Raw genomic sequence first — 15,827 nt, forward strand, 5'->3', positions numbered from 1 at the left:
TTCAAATTGCATGCTGGCAATGCATTGCTGCGACGGTACAGGTTGGAAAAGCAAAACGACCCCGGGCCTGGGTCAGGCTGGTAGCCCCATTTCCATCCCTTGATCTGGATGAATGCTGAGTATTAAACTGGCCTGCTAGACAACAGCAGGGGTCACGGGGGCCCACAAGCAAATTCTGTTTGGCAACCCATAGCTGGGGGGCTGCCCCACTTTGTGCTGACTTAGCAACCTTTTTCGTTTCCGGTTGCTTATGAGAGCTGCATGGATTGCTCTGGGGGAACCTGGGATGGTTTGACTGTCATGAGTCCTTTTCCACATTCAGCTAGCGATGGGTCCAGGCACCACCCACTTCCACGGTTCTCAGGAGGCCCTTTGGCTTTCCTTGTTTGTGCCTTAGGGCCTCCAACTGGGCAAACTGAGCCAAAAGGGCTGGCCATAAGGTTCTTTGTAACATTGGCCTCTTTCTGGGAGTAGGTAGCTGTGGTTTTTCTGGTGTGGTCAACCAGGGTAATAAGAACTTGAGACAGTTCCACAGAGAACACATGGGAACCTCTGAAATGTCAGTTGCTGACACACAATATGGGGGAGAAAACAAACAGTATTAAGGAAATAAATGGCACTATGCACAGCTGTTCGGCAGAACTATTACAGAAAAAAACTGGGTGGGTAGGCAGGTGGCTTTTGGGAACCTGTAATAATGTTTCTCATCTGACAGTCTCACCTGCCTCTTGTGGTCCCATCAGTATAGCAGGGAGGCACCCAAGATTTTCTCTAGAGTTCTGAGACACCCCCTAGTCAAGCCTCATTTAGAATGAAGGGGTCCCAGATGGGTGGCCTCAGACCCCCAGGCTGCATGGTGGTGTTACTGGACACCCACAGCTCCAGGCTCTAAACCTAATGCCTTCACGGGCCTCTCATTGGCTCCCCGAGGCTTCCTGGTCAGTGGCCTGGCAGACCATGTCTCCACTTCCCTAGGGGCTGCAGCTGAGTGCCCATCCATGCACCCTTGCATCCCAGGCACTTCTGGCCCCTCTCCCCACCTGGCATCCTTAATTAACTTCAGTGTGGCACTTTCTCTCGGCACCTATTCTATCCCTTTAGTAAGACCCTGTAAGCAGCCACACAGAAGGCTGAGCCGAGGCAGCAGTCCTCCCCTGTTCACACGGTGGACACCACACCACGTGCACTATCCATGGCCCTGCTGATCACACATGGTCACCGCACCATATGCACTGTCAATGGCCATGCCAACCACACATGGTCACCACACTGCATGCACTATCCATGGCCCTGCTGATCACACATGGTCACCGCACCACGTGCACTATCCACGGCCTTGCTGATCACACACGGTCACCGCACCATATGCACTGTCAATGGCCCTGCTGATCACACATGGTCACCGCACCATATGCACTGTCAATGGCCATGCCAACCACACACGGTCACACACCGCATGCACTATCCATGGCCTTGCTGATCACACACGGTCACACACCGCATGCACTATCCATGGCCTTGCTGATCACACACGGTCACACACCGCATGCACTATCCATGGCCTTGCTGATCACACACGGTCACCACACCATATGCACTGTCAATGGCCATGCCACCACACACGGTCACCGCACCATATGCACTGTCAATGGCCATGCCAACCACACATGGTCACACACTGCATGCACTATCCACGGCCTTGCTGATCACACACGGTCACACACCGCATGCACGATCCACGGCCTTGCTGATCACACACCGTCACCGCACCATATGCACTGTCAATGGCCATGCCAACCACACACGGTCACACACCGCATGCACTACCCACGGCCTTGCTGATCACACACGGTCACCGCACCATATGCACTGTCAATGGCCATGCCAACCACACACGGTCACACACCGCATGCACTATCCACGGCCTTGCTGACCACACAAAGTCAAAGCACTGTGTGGACTATCCATGGCCTTGCTGATCACACATGGTCACTGCGCCATGTGCCCTGTTGATGGCCATGCCCACCACGTGGTCACCGCACCGTGTGCACTCTCCATGGCCTTGCTGACCACACACGGTTGCTGCACGGCGTACAGTGTCAATAGCCTTGCTCACCACACACAGTTATTGCACTGTGTGGACTGTGGACGGCCTTGCTGACCACACGTGGTGGTTGCTGCAGTGTGTACTGCTGACAGCCTTGCTCAGCACCTCCTACCCCCACAGACCACCTAGACTCTCAGAGGCCAGCAAGCTATAGTCCAAGCCCGGTTTCTAACAGCCTATGAGCTAAGAATGGTTTTTAAACTTTTGAATGATTGGAGAAAATACAGACAATATTTCATGATGTGAAAATTACAAGAAATTCAAATTTCAGTATCACGAATAAAGCTTTACTGGAGCCCAGCACGCTCACTCAGTTATGCTGTCCCGTAGCTGCTTTGCACCACATCACCTTTGAGTGGTGGCGATGGTGGCCGTATAGCCTGCACAGCCGAAAATAACTACCATCTGACACTTGACAGAGTTTGCCAACTCCGCGTCTACTAGAGCTTCCCCTGACTCTCTGGTTCCGACAATTTCCATTTAGGAATCTACAAAGAGCTGTTCCTTCCATGTTCGGAACTTGAGGGGATTTGAAAAGGACGGAGTCCATGCCAGCTGCACATGGCATATTGTCCCCCAGAAGCATCATTGTCTTCCTGTGTGCTCTGACCGCTCTCTCTTATCACATCCAATTTGTTTATGGGTTTCTCCCTCTCCATACACTATTAGCTTCTTTAGGTCAGACACCCAGTTGCCTTACTGTCTATTGCCAGTGCACAGCATGGTGTCTGACACAAGGCTGGTAGACAAAAAGTACTGTGGTGTGCCCACTTCCTATTTGTTCCTTTTACACTACTCTATTTGCCTGGAAGACAACTGAATGACTTTTAAAACCACATATGCAGGCCAGGTACAGTGGCTCACACCTGTGATCCCAGCACTTTGGGAGGCCAGGGCAAGAGGATCACTGGATGCCAGGGGTTCAAGACCAGCCTGGGCAACAAGAGTGAGACCCTGTGTCTACAAAAAATAATCTTAAAAAAAGGTAAAACCACATATGCGATATTAATACCTTATAATACGCTTTTCCAAACAGGAAATAAAAACATTGCACCCTATGCCACTGCTACTGCTTCGCATTCAGAGAAGAGCAGAGTTACAGTATTTGACGGCGGAAGAACTGAGTCCCATTTAGTGGAGGATGCCTGTAAAGAAAAGGAACGAATATTTCTAAACATACAATTGTATCTTAATCCTAAAAACCCTACAGAGAAAAAAATGATCTCCATCTTATGACTAGGCAGACTGAGGCTTCGAGAATTGAAGCATTTGCCGGAGGTCACACAGAAGCAGGGTTCTAACACAGGTCTCATCTTTGAGACCTATGTGCTTTCTTCGACGATGCACTGTCCGCATCGGTATAGCATCTTTAATTGGTTCCCTTAGGGGAAACCATGTCCAGAACCTCGGTGGAATCATACTACCTCTTCTGCTAAGGGGATCCTTCCAGAGCATGTCTTCCAGCTTTTCTGTGTGACAGAACCCTTTGGTTGTCTGGTGAAGCCTATAAACACCTTCTCAAAAGACACATGCTACTTTATTCAAATGTTCAGCAGCAAGATCTAGGGGTGCGTTTAATAAAAATGTAGTTCTGAGTATTGTGACAGCAAATAAAAATAGCTGATTTCTGAGGATGAGAAAGTCACAGATATTCACACTGTTGTTCATTAACTACTCATAGATAAGGGAAAGGCTGTCTTTCGGTTAGAGCTTAGTAAAATATAAAGCTCTTTTATGGGTAGATGTGGTCTGTTAAGTCAGGGTACCAAATATTCAGCGCTCACTAGGAATAATAAACCTTGTACCTTGAGAGATAAACCGCAGCAAAGGCAGGGCGCTCTTTCCCTATGTACACTTGGGCTGGTGAGTTAACATATTATTAATCTCTGAAGTATTAAGTTTTAGTTGTTAAAGGAAGTGACTCGTAGAACTTACAGAGCCATAGGATTGAAGTTGAAAAATCTTGTGAGTGCACCCCTTGAACTGCACAGATGAGGACATTAGAGCTTCATTAAAACAGGGAAGTGACTTGCCCGAGTTTAATACCAAGGGGCACTAATGTAATTGATAATGTGTTACAAAATGCTGAGATGTCAACAAATTCTGATACAATAAAGAAGTTTGTGGGCCAGGCACGGTGGCTCACACCTGTAATCTCAGCAATTTGGGAGGCCAAGGGCGAGTCGATCACAAGGTCAGGAGTTTGAGACGAGCCTAACATGGTGAAACTCCGTCTCTACTAAAAATATAAACATTAGCCGGGTGTGGTGGCATGCGCCTGTAATCCCGGCTGCTCAGGAGCCTGAGGCAAGAGAATCGCTTGAACCCGGAAGGCGGAGGTTGCAGCGAGTGGAGATTGCCCCACTGCACTCTAGCCTGGGCAACACAGCGAGACTCCGTCTCAAAAAAAAAAAAAAAAAAACAAAAAAAAAAGTTTGTGTTCCTCTTTCTACACAGACACTTAAATTCTAATTTCTCTGTTGTAATGTAATGAACTTAATCAGTACAGTGTATTTTTAGCGTGAATATCCAAGTGGATTTTTTTTAAAGAATAAAGGTCAGAGCTCAGAAACTGATGTTTCTAACGTGACTTAACAGAAGATCTTTCTATTCAACTGTTCTGAAATGAAAATCTTGTAACTTGGCTAGTGGTTCAAGAATCAACTAATATCAATGAATCTATTTTTCCCTCTGCAAAGGCACAAGTTTACAAGAGCCAAACTTCTTCCTCTTTATTTGTAATAACAAAAATAAACCGAAGTCCTGACCTATTTGTAGTATTTTTATTCCTAAAGGAAAAAACAGGAACTTTCATTGTACTTTAACATTAAAGTTATTACCTCAGATATTTTGCCAGCTTAGCACGGCAAAATCTGTTTCAGACAAAAGAGATCAACTGCTCTCTCTAGGAAATACTTAATTGGGGTGGTGCCTAGGAAATGCCCAGGGGTCCTGTGACAGATTGGTTTTTCCCAGAGGGTTTCTGCAGCATGGGTCCTGGTTGGACGGCAGGCATTCTGCTCTGATTTTTCCTGTTGCCTGGCTAGTGACCCCCTACAGGAAGATAACGGCTAAGCCAGGAGGGCGGAGCTGCCCACTACACATGTCTGGCTGCTCTTATCAACTTATCATATAAGGAAAGGAAAGTGATTGATTCGGATACTGACACTGTAGGATCTGGGGAGAGAGGAACAAAGGACCGTGAAAGCTGCTCTGTAAAAGCTGACACAGCCCTCCCAAGTGAGCAGGACTGTTCTTTCCACTGCAATCTGACAGTTTACTGCATGCCTGGAGAGAACACAGCACTAAAAACCAGGTTTCCTACTGGAAAAAGAGGAAAGAGAAGACTTTCATTGACAGACCCAGCCATGGCAGCGTAGTAGCCCTGCGTTTTAGACGGCAGCAGATCGGGACTCTGGATGTGCGTGTGCCTTCAAGTTTGCTAAGCTGCTGGTTTATTACTGAAGAAAGAATGTGGCAGATTGTTTTCTTTACTCTGAGCTGTGATCTTATCTTGGCTGCAGCCTATAACAACTTTCGGAAGAGCATGGACAGCATAGGAAAGAAGCAATATCAGGTCCAGCATGGGTCCTGCAGCTACACTTTCCTCCTGCCAGAGATGGACAACTGCCGCTCTTCCTCCAGCCCCTATGTGTCCAATGCTGTGCAGAGGGACGCGCCGCTCGAATACGATGACTCGGTGCAGAGGCTGCAAGTACTGGAGAACATCATGGAAAACAACACTCAGTGGCTAATGAAGGTAGGAAAAAAATCCATCTGTCTTTGTGAACAATTCATGCTATTAAGATCAGCTTGGCAGCAGCTCAGGTTTTAACAACCAAAAAAAAAAAAAAAAAAAGAAGGAGGATAAAGAGGATTAGAGCTGCAGAGCAGGTTGCTGGTACCCTCAAATGAAAGATAATTTCTTTTATTCTATCCTAGGGTGTGTGGGTAGTCGCCAGGGTTACAATAATTATTTGGAAAGAAAGCCAGAGTCAATACAGAAAATCTCTAAAGTTAGAAATCTTTATTAACAAGGTAGAGGAAATACACTTCCCCGCACAACTTGTGTGCCCTTCTGTTTGTTTACATCGTTTAAGCTCATAACACCCATCACCAGGGAGGCTCTCAGGTGGTTGCAGGCAAGTGAGGGAAGCCTGTGAGCCACAGCAGCCCGTGAGCCAGGGAGACCGTGACAACCATGCTGATGACCGAGGCATAATGGATGGAGTGAAGTGCTTTACCAATTTCCTGAATTTATTTACTAAAATCGGTTGTGACTCTTGGTAAACGAGAGGAAATTAAATAAAGCAGACCTTATGTTTCTCAAAATCTCAGGGCCCTACTGCTAAGGGCTTGCCATCTGTAAACAGGGGCACAGTTCCCAAGCGTCCCAAAGGTATTCAGCACTGCAGCCCCCGTCAGTTCCAGCAATCGGTGCGGAATGCGTCCCCACGTGGGACGGTTATGTTCGAGTCATGCCACGACAGGACAGTCTGACAGTTTGTTCTTGGGGTGATTCCACTGTTTCACAGATGATCCCACTGTTTCCTAGACTTTTTATGGAGACGTAACCAAAATAGGATATTGAAACCTCTGTTTTTCTTTCACAAATAATTTTTTTTCACATGTAAACATGGGAGCTATTTATACAAAACCCAAAACGACCCTGGAATTTTCTTTATATGGACTATATATATTCTAAAGGAATTTTAAACAAAATGCATAAATTAATCAAGTAGCATGATGATGCCATTACATCACAATGCTTACATGGCAGGGAATGTGATTATCTAAAGCTATATAAAGTCTTTTAAAAGTTGGTGAGCCTCATTTGACACGTTACCCTAGAAAAGCACAAAGCACAATTATGTTCTTTCATTTCACCATAAGCCTTTTGCTAGGACACCTTATCTGAATCTCAGAACGGATCTTGGAGCCTAGTCTGTGCTCCTCATTACCTCCCCTACCTTCAGAGAGGAAACGACTGTTATTATTTGAGTCACGAGCTTAAATGAATGAATGTGAATGAATGTTCCCAGCACCACCGGTTACTGTGTCAAGAGGAGTCATTTAAAACAACACAAACTTACCAAAATGACCTATCAAATGTAGATTTCATGAAATATAAAACTCACTAGCAATGTCTTTTTAAGCTCCTGGCCAAGCGCTTCAGTAAGTTTCCCTCCTTTCCTAGGTCACTGTGGTGCGCTTTTAAACATCTTCTAAAATTCACAGCTGTATGAATAATTATGCTAAGCTTAAAAAGTATGCAGCAACACAGGCTGAAATACGTGGAAGGCAAACTATATCCTAAATATCTGCTTAACTTGAACTTCCTATTTCTTTGTAAATCGTCATGCTGATGTTTAATGGCTTTCCCACAGCTACCGTGGTTAGAGTCACAGTGAGGCATGAAAGACGCATTGCAGTAAATATTCTAATCTGCCCGACGGGCAAGTCATCTCCTAGAAGAAATAGCCAGGAAACATAAAAGAATGCTATGCCAAGTGCAAGGTTGCTAAATTGTATTTGCTTAATTAACCCTACATTAGGTATACCTGAAACTCCATAAGCAAAGCTCATATTTCTTTCTTAGGTAAACTACCCCTTCCCTTGGGTCTTTGAGATAGCATTTGAAGATAGAAAAAGACAAGGAATTCTGTGTTAGGCGACCAAAATTTCTTCCTTTCCAGGTTCACTTAGTCAATATTTGAACAGCAGTAGCACAATGGTATTTCAAAAGTTCGTCTTCAGCTGTCTAGCTAAATACCGTTTCACCAAGAATGGCTTAATGTTTATCTTTTCACGGGCTCCACACCTGTTCTCCCAGCCTATCTCAGCGAGGTGCACCTGAGAAAGGCAATTTGCACTCTCGCTCAGTTTACGGCTTCTGACTAGGGAATGAAAACAAAAAAGCAAAGATGAAACCCACTTAAAGTGATTAAATGTAACCTCGCTGTTTGTTTTTTTCCTGTGTTTTGTCACCTGTGATAATAAACACTGATTTTCTCCTGAGGAAGAAAATAATATAAAATGGAATGATAAGCCACACAGCTAAAGGGTTATCATGACAACCTAACACCCACTGATTTAATTAGCACAGGAAGCAGCAGCACAATTCTGTGTTTTTCATGGTTTTACATACTTTCTTTTGAGCTATTTTTTGAAAAAAAAATGTTTCCATATCTCCTTTCTCTCCTGGATCAGCACTAAAAATGAAAGACTGAAAAACAACCCACTACAAAATCCGTACACTTTTAGGAAATTAAAACATTTGACAGGAAGGAAATTAAGACCAAGTTTTTGGTTCATTTTAGGGCAAATAAATAGTAGTTCAATCTCTGAGTGGTCAGCATAGCCTAGGGAGCTCAGACTAAGAAAGCAGGTTTCACATCATCGAAAGGTCCCACGCTGCCCCTTTAATCCGTCCGGCAAAGGAAGTGTCAGGCTTCTGAATGAACTCAGAGGAATATGAATGGAACAATACAGGACAGCTTACTCGCTGTGTAGTAGTTAAACAAGGATAAGATAAACTCATGATCGCTAGCACATGAAACACACTGCAGTGGACCAAACACTACTCATGCTACGTCTCTCCTGCTAATCCTGCAACTAGTCTGAACCTCTGCCCTGGTGATACTAAACACACTTTATAAAAACTCACAAATAATTTAGCAAAATGGATTGTATTTTGCTAGGAGACCACAGGGATTTTTTTTTTTCCTGATAAGAGGAAATATGGAAAGGAAATAACTATTTCACACTGATGAGTGCCTCATACCTATAAACAAGTGCAGAGTCTATGAACACGTTAAAACAGAATGATTTGAAAAATAAAGTTGATGCCTGCTACGGAGGCAAACATTTCCTCTGTCGTCTTTTTTTTCTTTGTTTGTTTTTTAAACGACACAAGAACAGGCTGGAAACTAAATGTGAATTGCAATCCTTTTCTTTCTTTAAAAGTAATAATAGTGTATCTTTTTAATAAGATATGAGAGCTACTACTCACGAATCAATGCATAGGAAACCATGCAGTTATACTCTTCAAACATAGCTGCTGTCACCGGGAGAAATGGATGGTGAGAGGCTCACAGACGAACCCAGCCCGCCAGCCCCACCCTGCCCTTGCTAGGGACTGTGTGTGTGTGTGTATGTGTGTGTGTGTGTGTGTCGTGTGTGGCTACAAAACACTCAATAGCTGTATATTAAAACAACAACAATAAAACCCAGGGCTTGGTTCATTAGAGGAAAGAAAAAAATCCCATCCCATTCAGAGCCACTGGTGTCCTGTGGTAGTGGAGGGCGAGAACCATTACTGTGTCCGCTGGCTACATCCTGAGTGGCGAAATATGATTGCGCTCAGTGTTAGTATTACAATAAAGCAAGGAATGTAGTAAGGAATGTAGAAGAGACAGTTTCACTATGGTAGGGGAAGTGTAACATATTTAATTTTGGAAAATACAAATATAGTTTACTATATCTCTTATGCAATATGTATATGTATAGGATGATATGTGCCTATACAGTATATAAAATATAATACATGTTTGTTCTATACGGATTATATATTATACATATATCATTTGTTTTCTATGGTCAAGTAGTCTTTGTTTACTAAATGGGATTGTCTGACATACTGGATTAACTATTTAGATATCATACTACAGGGAGATGATTATTTGCTTGCAGAGTTTAGAACTAGGAAATGGATTTCCATAACCTTACCTTCTATTGAGACACTAGATAATCCATACAGTCTCCATACTGAACTCTGAAAATCTTCTGATTTTAATCAATATGGCTCTTTACAGTTGTCAAACAGGTTGTAAGCCACAAGTTTATCTGTAAGCCAGTTACCGTAGATGGAACTTGAGAAGGATAATGGTCTTACCAGTGGTGATCAGATGCTCAGGATGGTCCATGGTGCTTATTTTAATCCATAAAATAACTGAAATTTTGTATATTTAAAATTGAAAAACAACAGTTCAAATCAACTCTACCGTCATGGGAGTAACTTAAAAAATAAAACAAAAATGTAATGAAAGTAAGATATGGGCAAGGTAAAAAAATGTCAGGCTATTAAAATGGTGGAAATAGGAAGTAGATTCTCCTTCCCCAGTCTTCCATCCCTTTCTTGGAGATTAGCACTCGGAGATTTTTTACTAGCCCTTTATTTAAAATGCCAAATTTAATATCAAATGTACAGCTTTCCTTCTTTTTAAAACACATACAGTGGCATTATAGCACAATCAGGATCTTTCCTGGCCCACAAATGACATGACAAGAGGTTGGAAGGAAGATTGCACTTAGCAACAAAGAGCAAAATTTGAAAGACTGAGGTAAATAAAGGTGTGTGTGGGGGCAGGGGCAGGGGAGACAGAGACACCACCTGTGAGGGAGTCAGTCAAGATGAGGAAGAGAGGGAGGATGTGGCACAACTGGTTTGACAGGGAAGAAAGGAGGTGGTTTATATCTTTCCATATCTGGCCACAAAATGACAGCAGGGCCTGGTCAGCTTTGTGGGTTTCCTGAGTTGAGATCTAGAGGATGCATACAATGAATCATGAACACGGACAGACTGTTTTCCAATTAGCTGTTCACAATTTGCAGGATGTTTACGATACTTAATGGCAAGTCAGCAGGCAAACCATTCTCTCTCTCCCTGTATATATGTATATGTGTGTGTGTGTGTGTACACACACATATATATCATATTAAATATATAAAACATATATTTGTTCTATAGGATAGCCCTGTAAGATTGGCTTCATTTGGCAACTGATACGGTTGACTCTAATTAAACAGGGCCCATCTAGACAGCCAACACCTATTCTCTTTTCACTACATCCTCCTTTGGCTTGAAGGAACCTAACAATGAGAATTTTCTCCTAAATTTTTCTAGAATTATTCTCATATAAAGACAGCCACTGAACTTTGCAGCCATACCATTCATCACTAAGGTAGCAACTGTAACAGGGTATCTCTGAATCACCTTAAAGCACCTTCCACACCTCACCTCATTTTGCCCCGGGAATATCTCTAGTACGCAAGTATGGTACGTATGGTGGATGCAAGCCTGTATATTTTTTTAAGTCCCTTATAAACACAGGGCATGCTAACACCAGTACCCTCTGCAGTTTAGTAGCCTTGTATGGACTGCCCAGCGGTAAAGCAAACACGGGAAAGCACGCATATCCCCTCCTCCGACAACAGCAGAATTTTCCCGTGGGGCTGGGAAGACTGCAGAAAACTGCTGAGAGGAGTGTGAATGAATATGAATTTGGGCAGAAGTGCGTTATTTCTCAGTTCATTAGTGTAAGTGAGTGAACACCACACGACCCCGCCCACCCCTCCTAGGTGAGGTTTCCAGTTTGGGGCAGGAGCCATGAAAAGTTTATTTATTTGTTCAAAAAATATTTATCGAGGGCCTACACGTGTCCAGGCCGTGTTGGTTCTAGGTGCCTAGAAGAAGTCAGAGGGGGAAGAAAATGCGTAAAGCCAGGCACAGTGGCTCACACCTCTAATCCTAGAGCTTTGAGAGGCCGAGATGGGAGGTCACTTTGAGGCCAGGAGTTCAAGACCAGCCTGGTCAACAGAGTGACACCCCATCTCTACAATGGTACGCAGCTGTGGTCCCAGCTACTTGGAAGGCTGAGGTGGGAGGATTGCCTGAGCCCAGGAGGTCAAGGCTGCAGTGAACTATGATATTGCCATTGCGCTCCAGCCTGGGCAACAAAATGAGACCCTAAAAAATTAAAAAATAAAAAAAGACAATTCCCAAAAGACTTGCCCCAGGGGGACACTATGCTTTGGTGAGAACGTGTAGTGTAGCAGCAGCTCGTATGTGCTGCACAGAAGGGTAAATGAATGAAATGAGAAATTAAACACAGTGCAAAGGGAGTCAGGCGTGTGAGGGACTGTGGGGTGGGGATGATGTTAAGTCCTTGGTCACTACACGGAAACCCTTTTATAAAAGGAAAATGAATTAGAACTATTTCTGAATGGTTGCTATTCCTATTACCCAAGTAATATATGGATATTGCAAAAAATAGAGAATATACAAAGAATGACAAAAAGTAAATATCAGGTATAATTATATGATTCTGAAATAAACATTCTTAATATTCAATGCCTATACGTATGTAAACACTGTATATGCTGTAGTACTTATTATATAGTACATATTTTAAATTACCTCTTTAATAATTTGTTTTTATTAAAAATAAAAAAGTGAGCCTGAGAAGTTAAGTCACTGGTTGACGCCCCTGGTTAGTCTTGGCAGCAATTCTCGCCCACTAGGACTACGATCTTGAGACAAGTGCAGGGCACTCCTAGGCCAGCATCAGGCCTGAAATACCAAGTCCCCACAGCAGACTTGACAGATTCCAGTTGCTGAGAGCACAGCTTTGTTCTCACCTCTAGACAGGTGAGATGCCAGCCTTTCTATGTGAGGATGGTGCTGAGGCTGCTAAGAAAACAAGCAAAAACAAGCAACTGGGAATATCCTGTTTGTAAAGGAATGATAAGAAATTCCACCTTGTAATAGAATTGGTGCAACTGGTATAATTGGTACAACTATTTAATAGTCAAGAAGACTAAAAACAAATTTATGTGGCCGGGTGCAGTGGCTCATGCCTGTAATCCCAGCACTTTCGGAGGCCGAAGCGGGTGGGTCACTTGAGCTGAGGAGTTCAAAACCAGCCTGACCAACACGATGAAACCCTGTCTTTACCAAAAAATACAACAATCACCCAGGCGTGCTGGTACATGCCTGTAGTCCCAGCTACTCAGGAGGGTGAGGTGGGAGGATCATTTGAACTGAGGAGGCAGAGGCTGCACTGAGCCAGGGTGGCACCACTGTACTCCAGCCTGGGCGACACAGTGAGATCTTGTCTCAAAAAAAAAAAAAAAAAGGCCGGGTGCTGTGGCTCACGCTTGTAATCCCAGCACTTTGGGAGGCCAAGGTGGGCGGATCACGAGGTCAGGAGATCGAGACCACGGTGAAACCCCGTCTCTGCTAAAAACACAAAAAAAATTAGCCGGGCGTGGTGGTGGGCGCCTGTAGTCCCAGGTACTCAGAGAGGCTGAGGCAGGAGAATGGCGTGAACCCGGGAGGCGGAGCTTGCAGTGAGCCGAGATCGCGCCACTGCACTCCAGCCTGGGGGACAGAGCAAGACTCCGTCTCAAAAAAAAAAAAAAAAAAGGACAAAACCCTCTCACAAATTATGTTATAACCAAGAGGAAGTATAGACGGCATATTCTTACAAACCTTACTTCTAGTTACAGTCCTGTTCTGGAAGTTGACAGGGTGAAATGCTGGATTTCACGGTACACCACTTGAAAGGCAAGAGGATGAAATTCAGTCTCAGGGAAGTTCCATGTGGCCTTCCCTTCCCACTATTAGACTTTGGAAACAATTTGAGTGTCATTGTCCATCTAACGTTCTACAGATGGGATCAACAAAAATGGCCTGGCACTTGCAATATGTTAATGCTTAAAAAAAAAATGATGTGAGGTTGACTGATTTCATGTAAATAAAAACAGTAAAAAAAAAAATCATGGGTAGTGGTTTAGAGTAACAGTTTGAGCCGTTTGTTGGAAATTAAAATGACTGTTTTATGTGTGGTTTAAAAAAAGGGGAAGGAACTCTGCCTACCACCGCCTGGACTGTAGGTCAGGTGTGCCAGCCGACTGTCTTTAATATTTTAATTCGATATTTCTCCAGGAAATCACCTTTCTTTTCTGTCCTAATCCTTCCTTGCACCAGTTGACAAAAGATGTGAAACCTATTAAAAAACTCCGGAGAACTGGACTTAATCCTTTTACCAGAGCCCCTCCTGCAACCAGCTAAAACCTTTCTCTTTGCAATTCATCTAGAACCTGACTGAAACTCGTGGACTCTCCCGCTCCCGCCGAGGGCTCCTCTGATGGTAATTAGTTTCTCCAAAATCAGACTGGTTCTCCCTCTGAGCAACTTTTCACATGTCTGTGAATTATTTTTGGAATCTTTACATTAACCTGACAACTTACCACCACAAAATATTCACAGTTGATATTTAATATTTTACTATTTTAAAAACCAACAACCAAATTAAAAATATACATTAAAAATTATTACCTGTCATTTAAAAATATGTAATTTTATAATTTTTTATGGACAATGGAGCTTTTTAAAGAGATGAGATACTAAGATATAGAAGTCTTGGGAAATGGATTATTTTAGCATGCTGACAATGTCTCATAGAGAAGGAATCATTTTCTGTGGGCCGATTAATTATAATCATAATTGGCTTTTGCGGGTGAGAACATGAACAAAGTCTTAAAAGGAAGCAAGCAGCCAGCCTTTCCATTTTTTTTCTCTCTCTTTTTAAAATCCAGCTCTTGTAGGGTCTATTTCTCCATTTTGTCACATTTAGTCCAGACCACCTGGGCATTTGTCACACTTACTCCCATGTTAACACTCTTGATGACTTGAGGTGGGCTATCCAGGTGGCTTAATCTGGTGATAAGACTACTATTAGTCGAATATGGGTCTTATCACAAGGCTACTAGATACCACCCATATCTCCCTGTCTGAAGTACTCAGTATTTCAGGAAATACATTAGCACCTTCATTATGACTGTTCCAGCAAATTTCAGGGACGAAGGTTAAACCTGAGTTGTGGGCTCGTCTCTGTATGTCACTAACAGTATCCAACTAGACATGCTACACATGAAAGATTTCTATTTTGTCTGCCCAAAGCATATCTTGGTAGTTATATTCAACAGCAAAAGGGGAAAATATGCCATGAAGTTGTCTTACATGTAAATCCACAGCCAGGGCCATCCTCAGTGGCCGAATCACGTGGGACTTTATAAGGACCGTCTGACATTCGCTTTTCTGTTCAAGAAGTGCCAAAAGGGAATGGGGAAACTGCCAGTTCCCCTCTGCCTGAGAGGCCTCGTAGGCCCCAAGAACACCAACCAGAAGGAAAAAGGGAGTGGTTTAAAAAAAAAAAAAAATTGAGACCATTTCAGGGATTTTGTTTCTGGCCCCAGCCAGCCTCAGGAATTTAGCTAAACTACAGCAAAGGGTTATGTTCCTGTCCTCCCGTTGTGTGAATTAAAGGCATTCTATACCAAAAGAAGAGGTATCTTGGCCATGATCAGATCCAAGAAAATCTCCTTTTTAAAAAAATGTTGACGTGTGAAGTCGACGCAATTACCATTAGACCAGCATGCCTCCGAAGTTATTCTCCCGGGGTGCTAGTGTACTTTTAACTATGTAACCATCAGAAGACCCTAGTGAGGGCTGGCTAGGTTTACTGGTGCAATCTGAAACTAAACAATAACATTTTGTTGTTGTTGCTTTACTTGTTCCTTTTCACATGTAGTAAATGATTGTTTAAAAGACTATGTTTTTTAGAGCAGTTTTAGGTTTACAGCAACATTGACAGAAAAGTACAGAGTTCCCATATCCCCCTTACATGGCACACACACAGCCACCTCCCCTACGATCAACATCCTGCACCAGAGTGGTGCATTGCTTACAACTGATGAATCTACATTGACCCATCATTATCAGCCAGAGCCCGCAGTTGACATCTGGTGCTGTACATTCTGTGGGTTTGGACAAACGTATGAAGCCATGGATCCACCACTGTAGCATGACACAGCGCAGCTTCACTGCCCTAAGAATCCTCTGTGCTCTGCCTGCACAGCCCTTCTAACCCTTAAC

At 43.5% G+C, this 15,827-nt stretch overlaps 2 protein-coding genes across 5 annotated transcripts in view; one reads left to right on the top strand and one right to left on the bottom strand.

Annotated features, from left to right (window-relative positions):
- MCPH1 (microcephalin 1) overlaps positions 1 to 15,827 on the bottom strand; it is a 242,280-nt gene that overhangs the window by 80,022 nt on the left and 146,431 nt on the right. The window lies entirely within an intron of this gene.
- ANGPT2 (angiopoietin 2) overlaps positions 4,989 to 15,827 on the top strand; it is a 60,794-nt gene continuing 49,955 nt past the window's right edge. For both annotated transcript variants that reach the window (XM_012499155.2, XM_003271409.3), the window contains exon 1: positions 4,989 to 5,867. In XM_012499155.2, the coding sequence (XP_012354609.1) occupies positions 5,580 to 5,867 (288 nt within the window). In that variant the 5' untranslated portion in view covers positions 4,989 to 5,579. The remainder of the gene's footprint in view (positions 5,868 to 15,827) is intronic.

This window comes from Nomascus leucogenys, chromosome 4, assembly GCF_006542625.1.
Source record: "Nomascus leucogenys isolate Asia chromosome 4, Asia_NLE_v1, whole genome shotgun sequence".
Lineage (NCBI taxonomy): Eukaryota > Metazoa > Chordata > Mammalia > Primates > Hylobatidae > Nomascus > Nomascus leucogenys.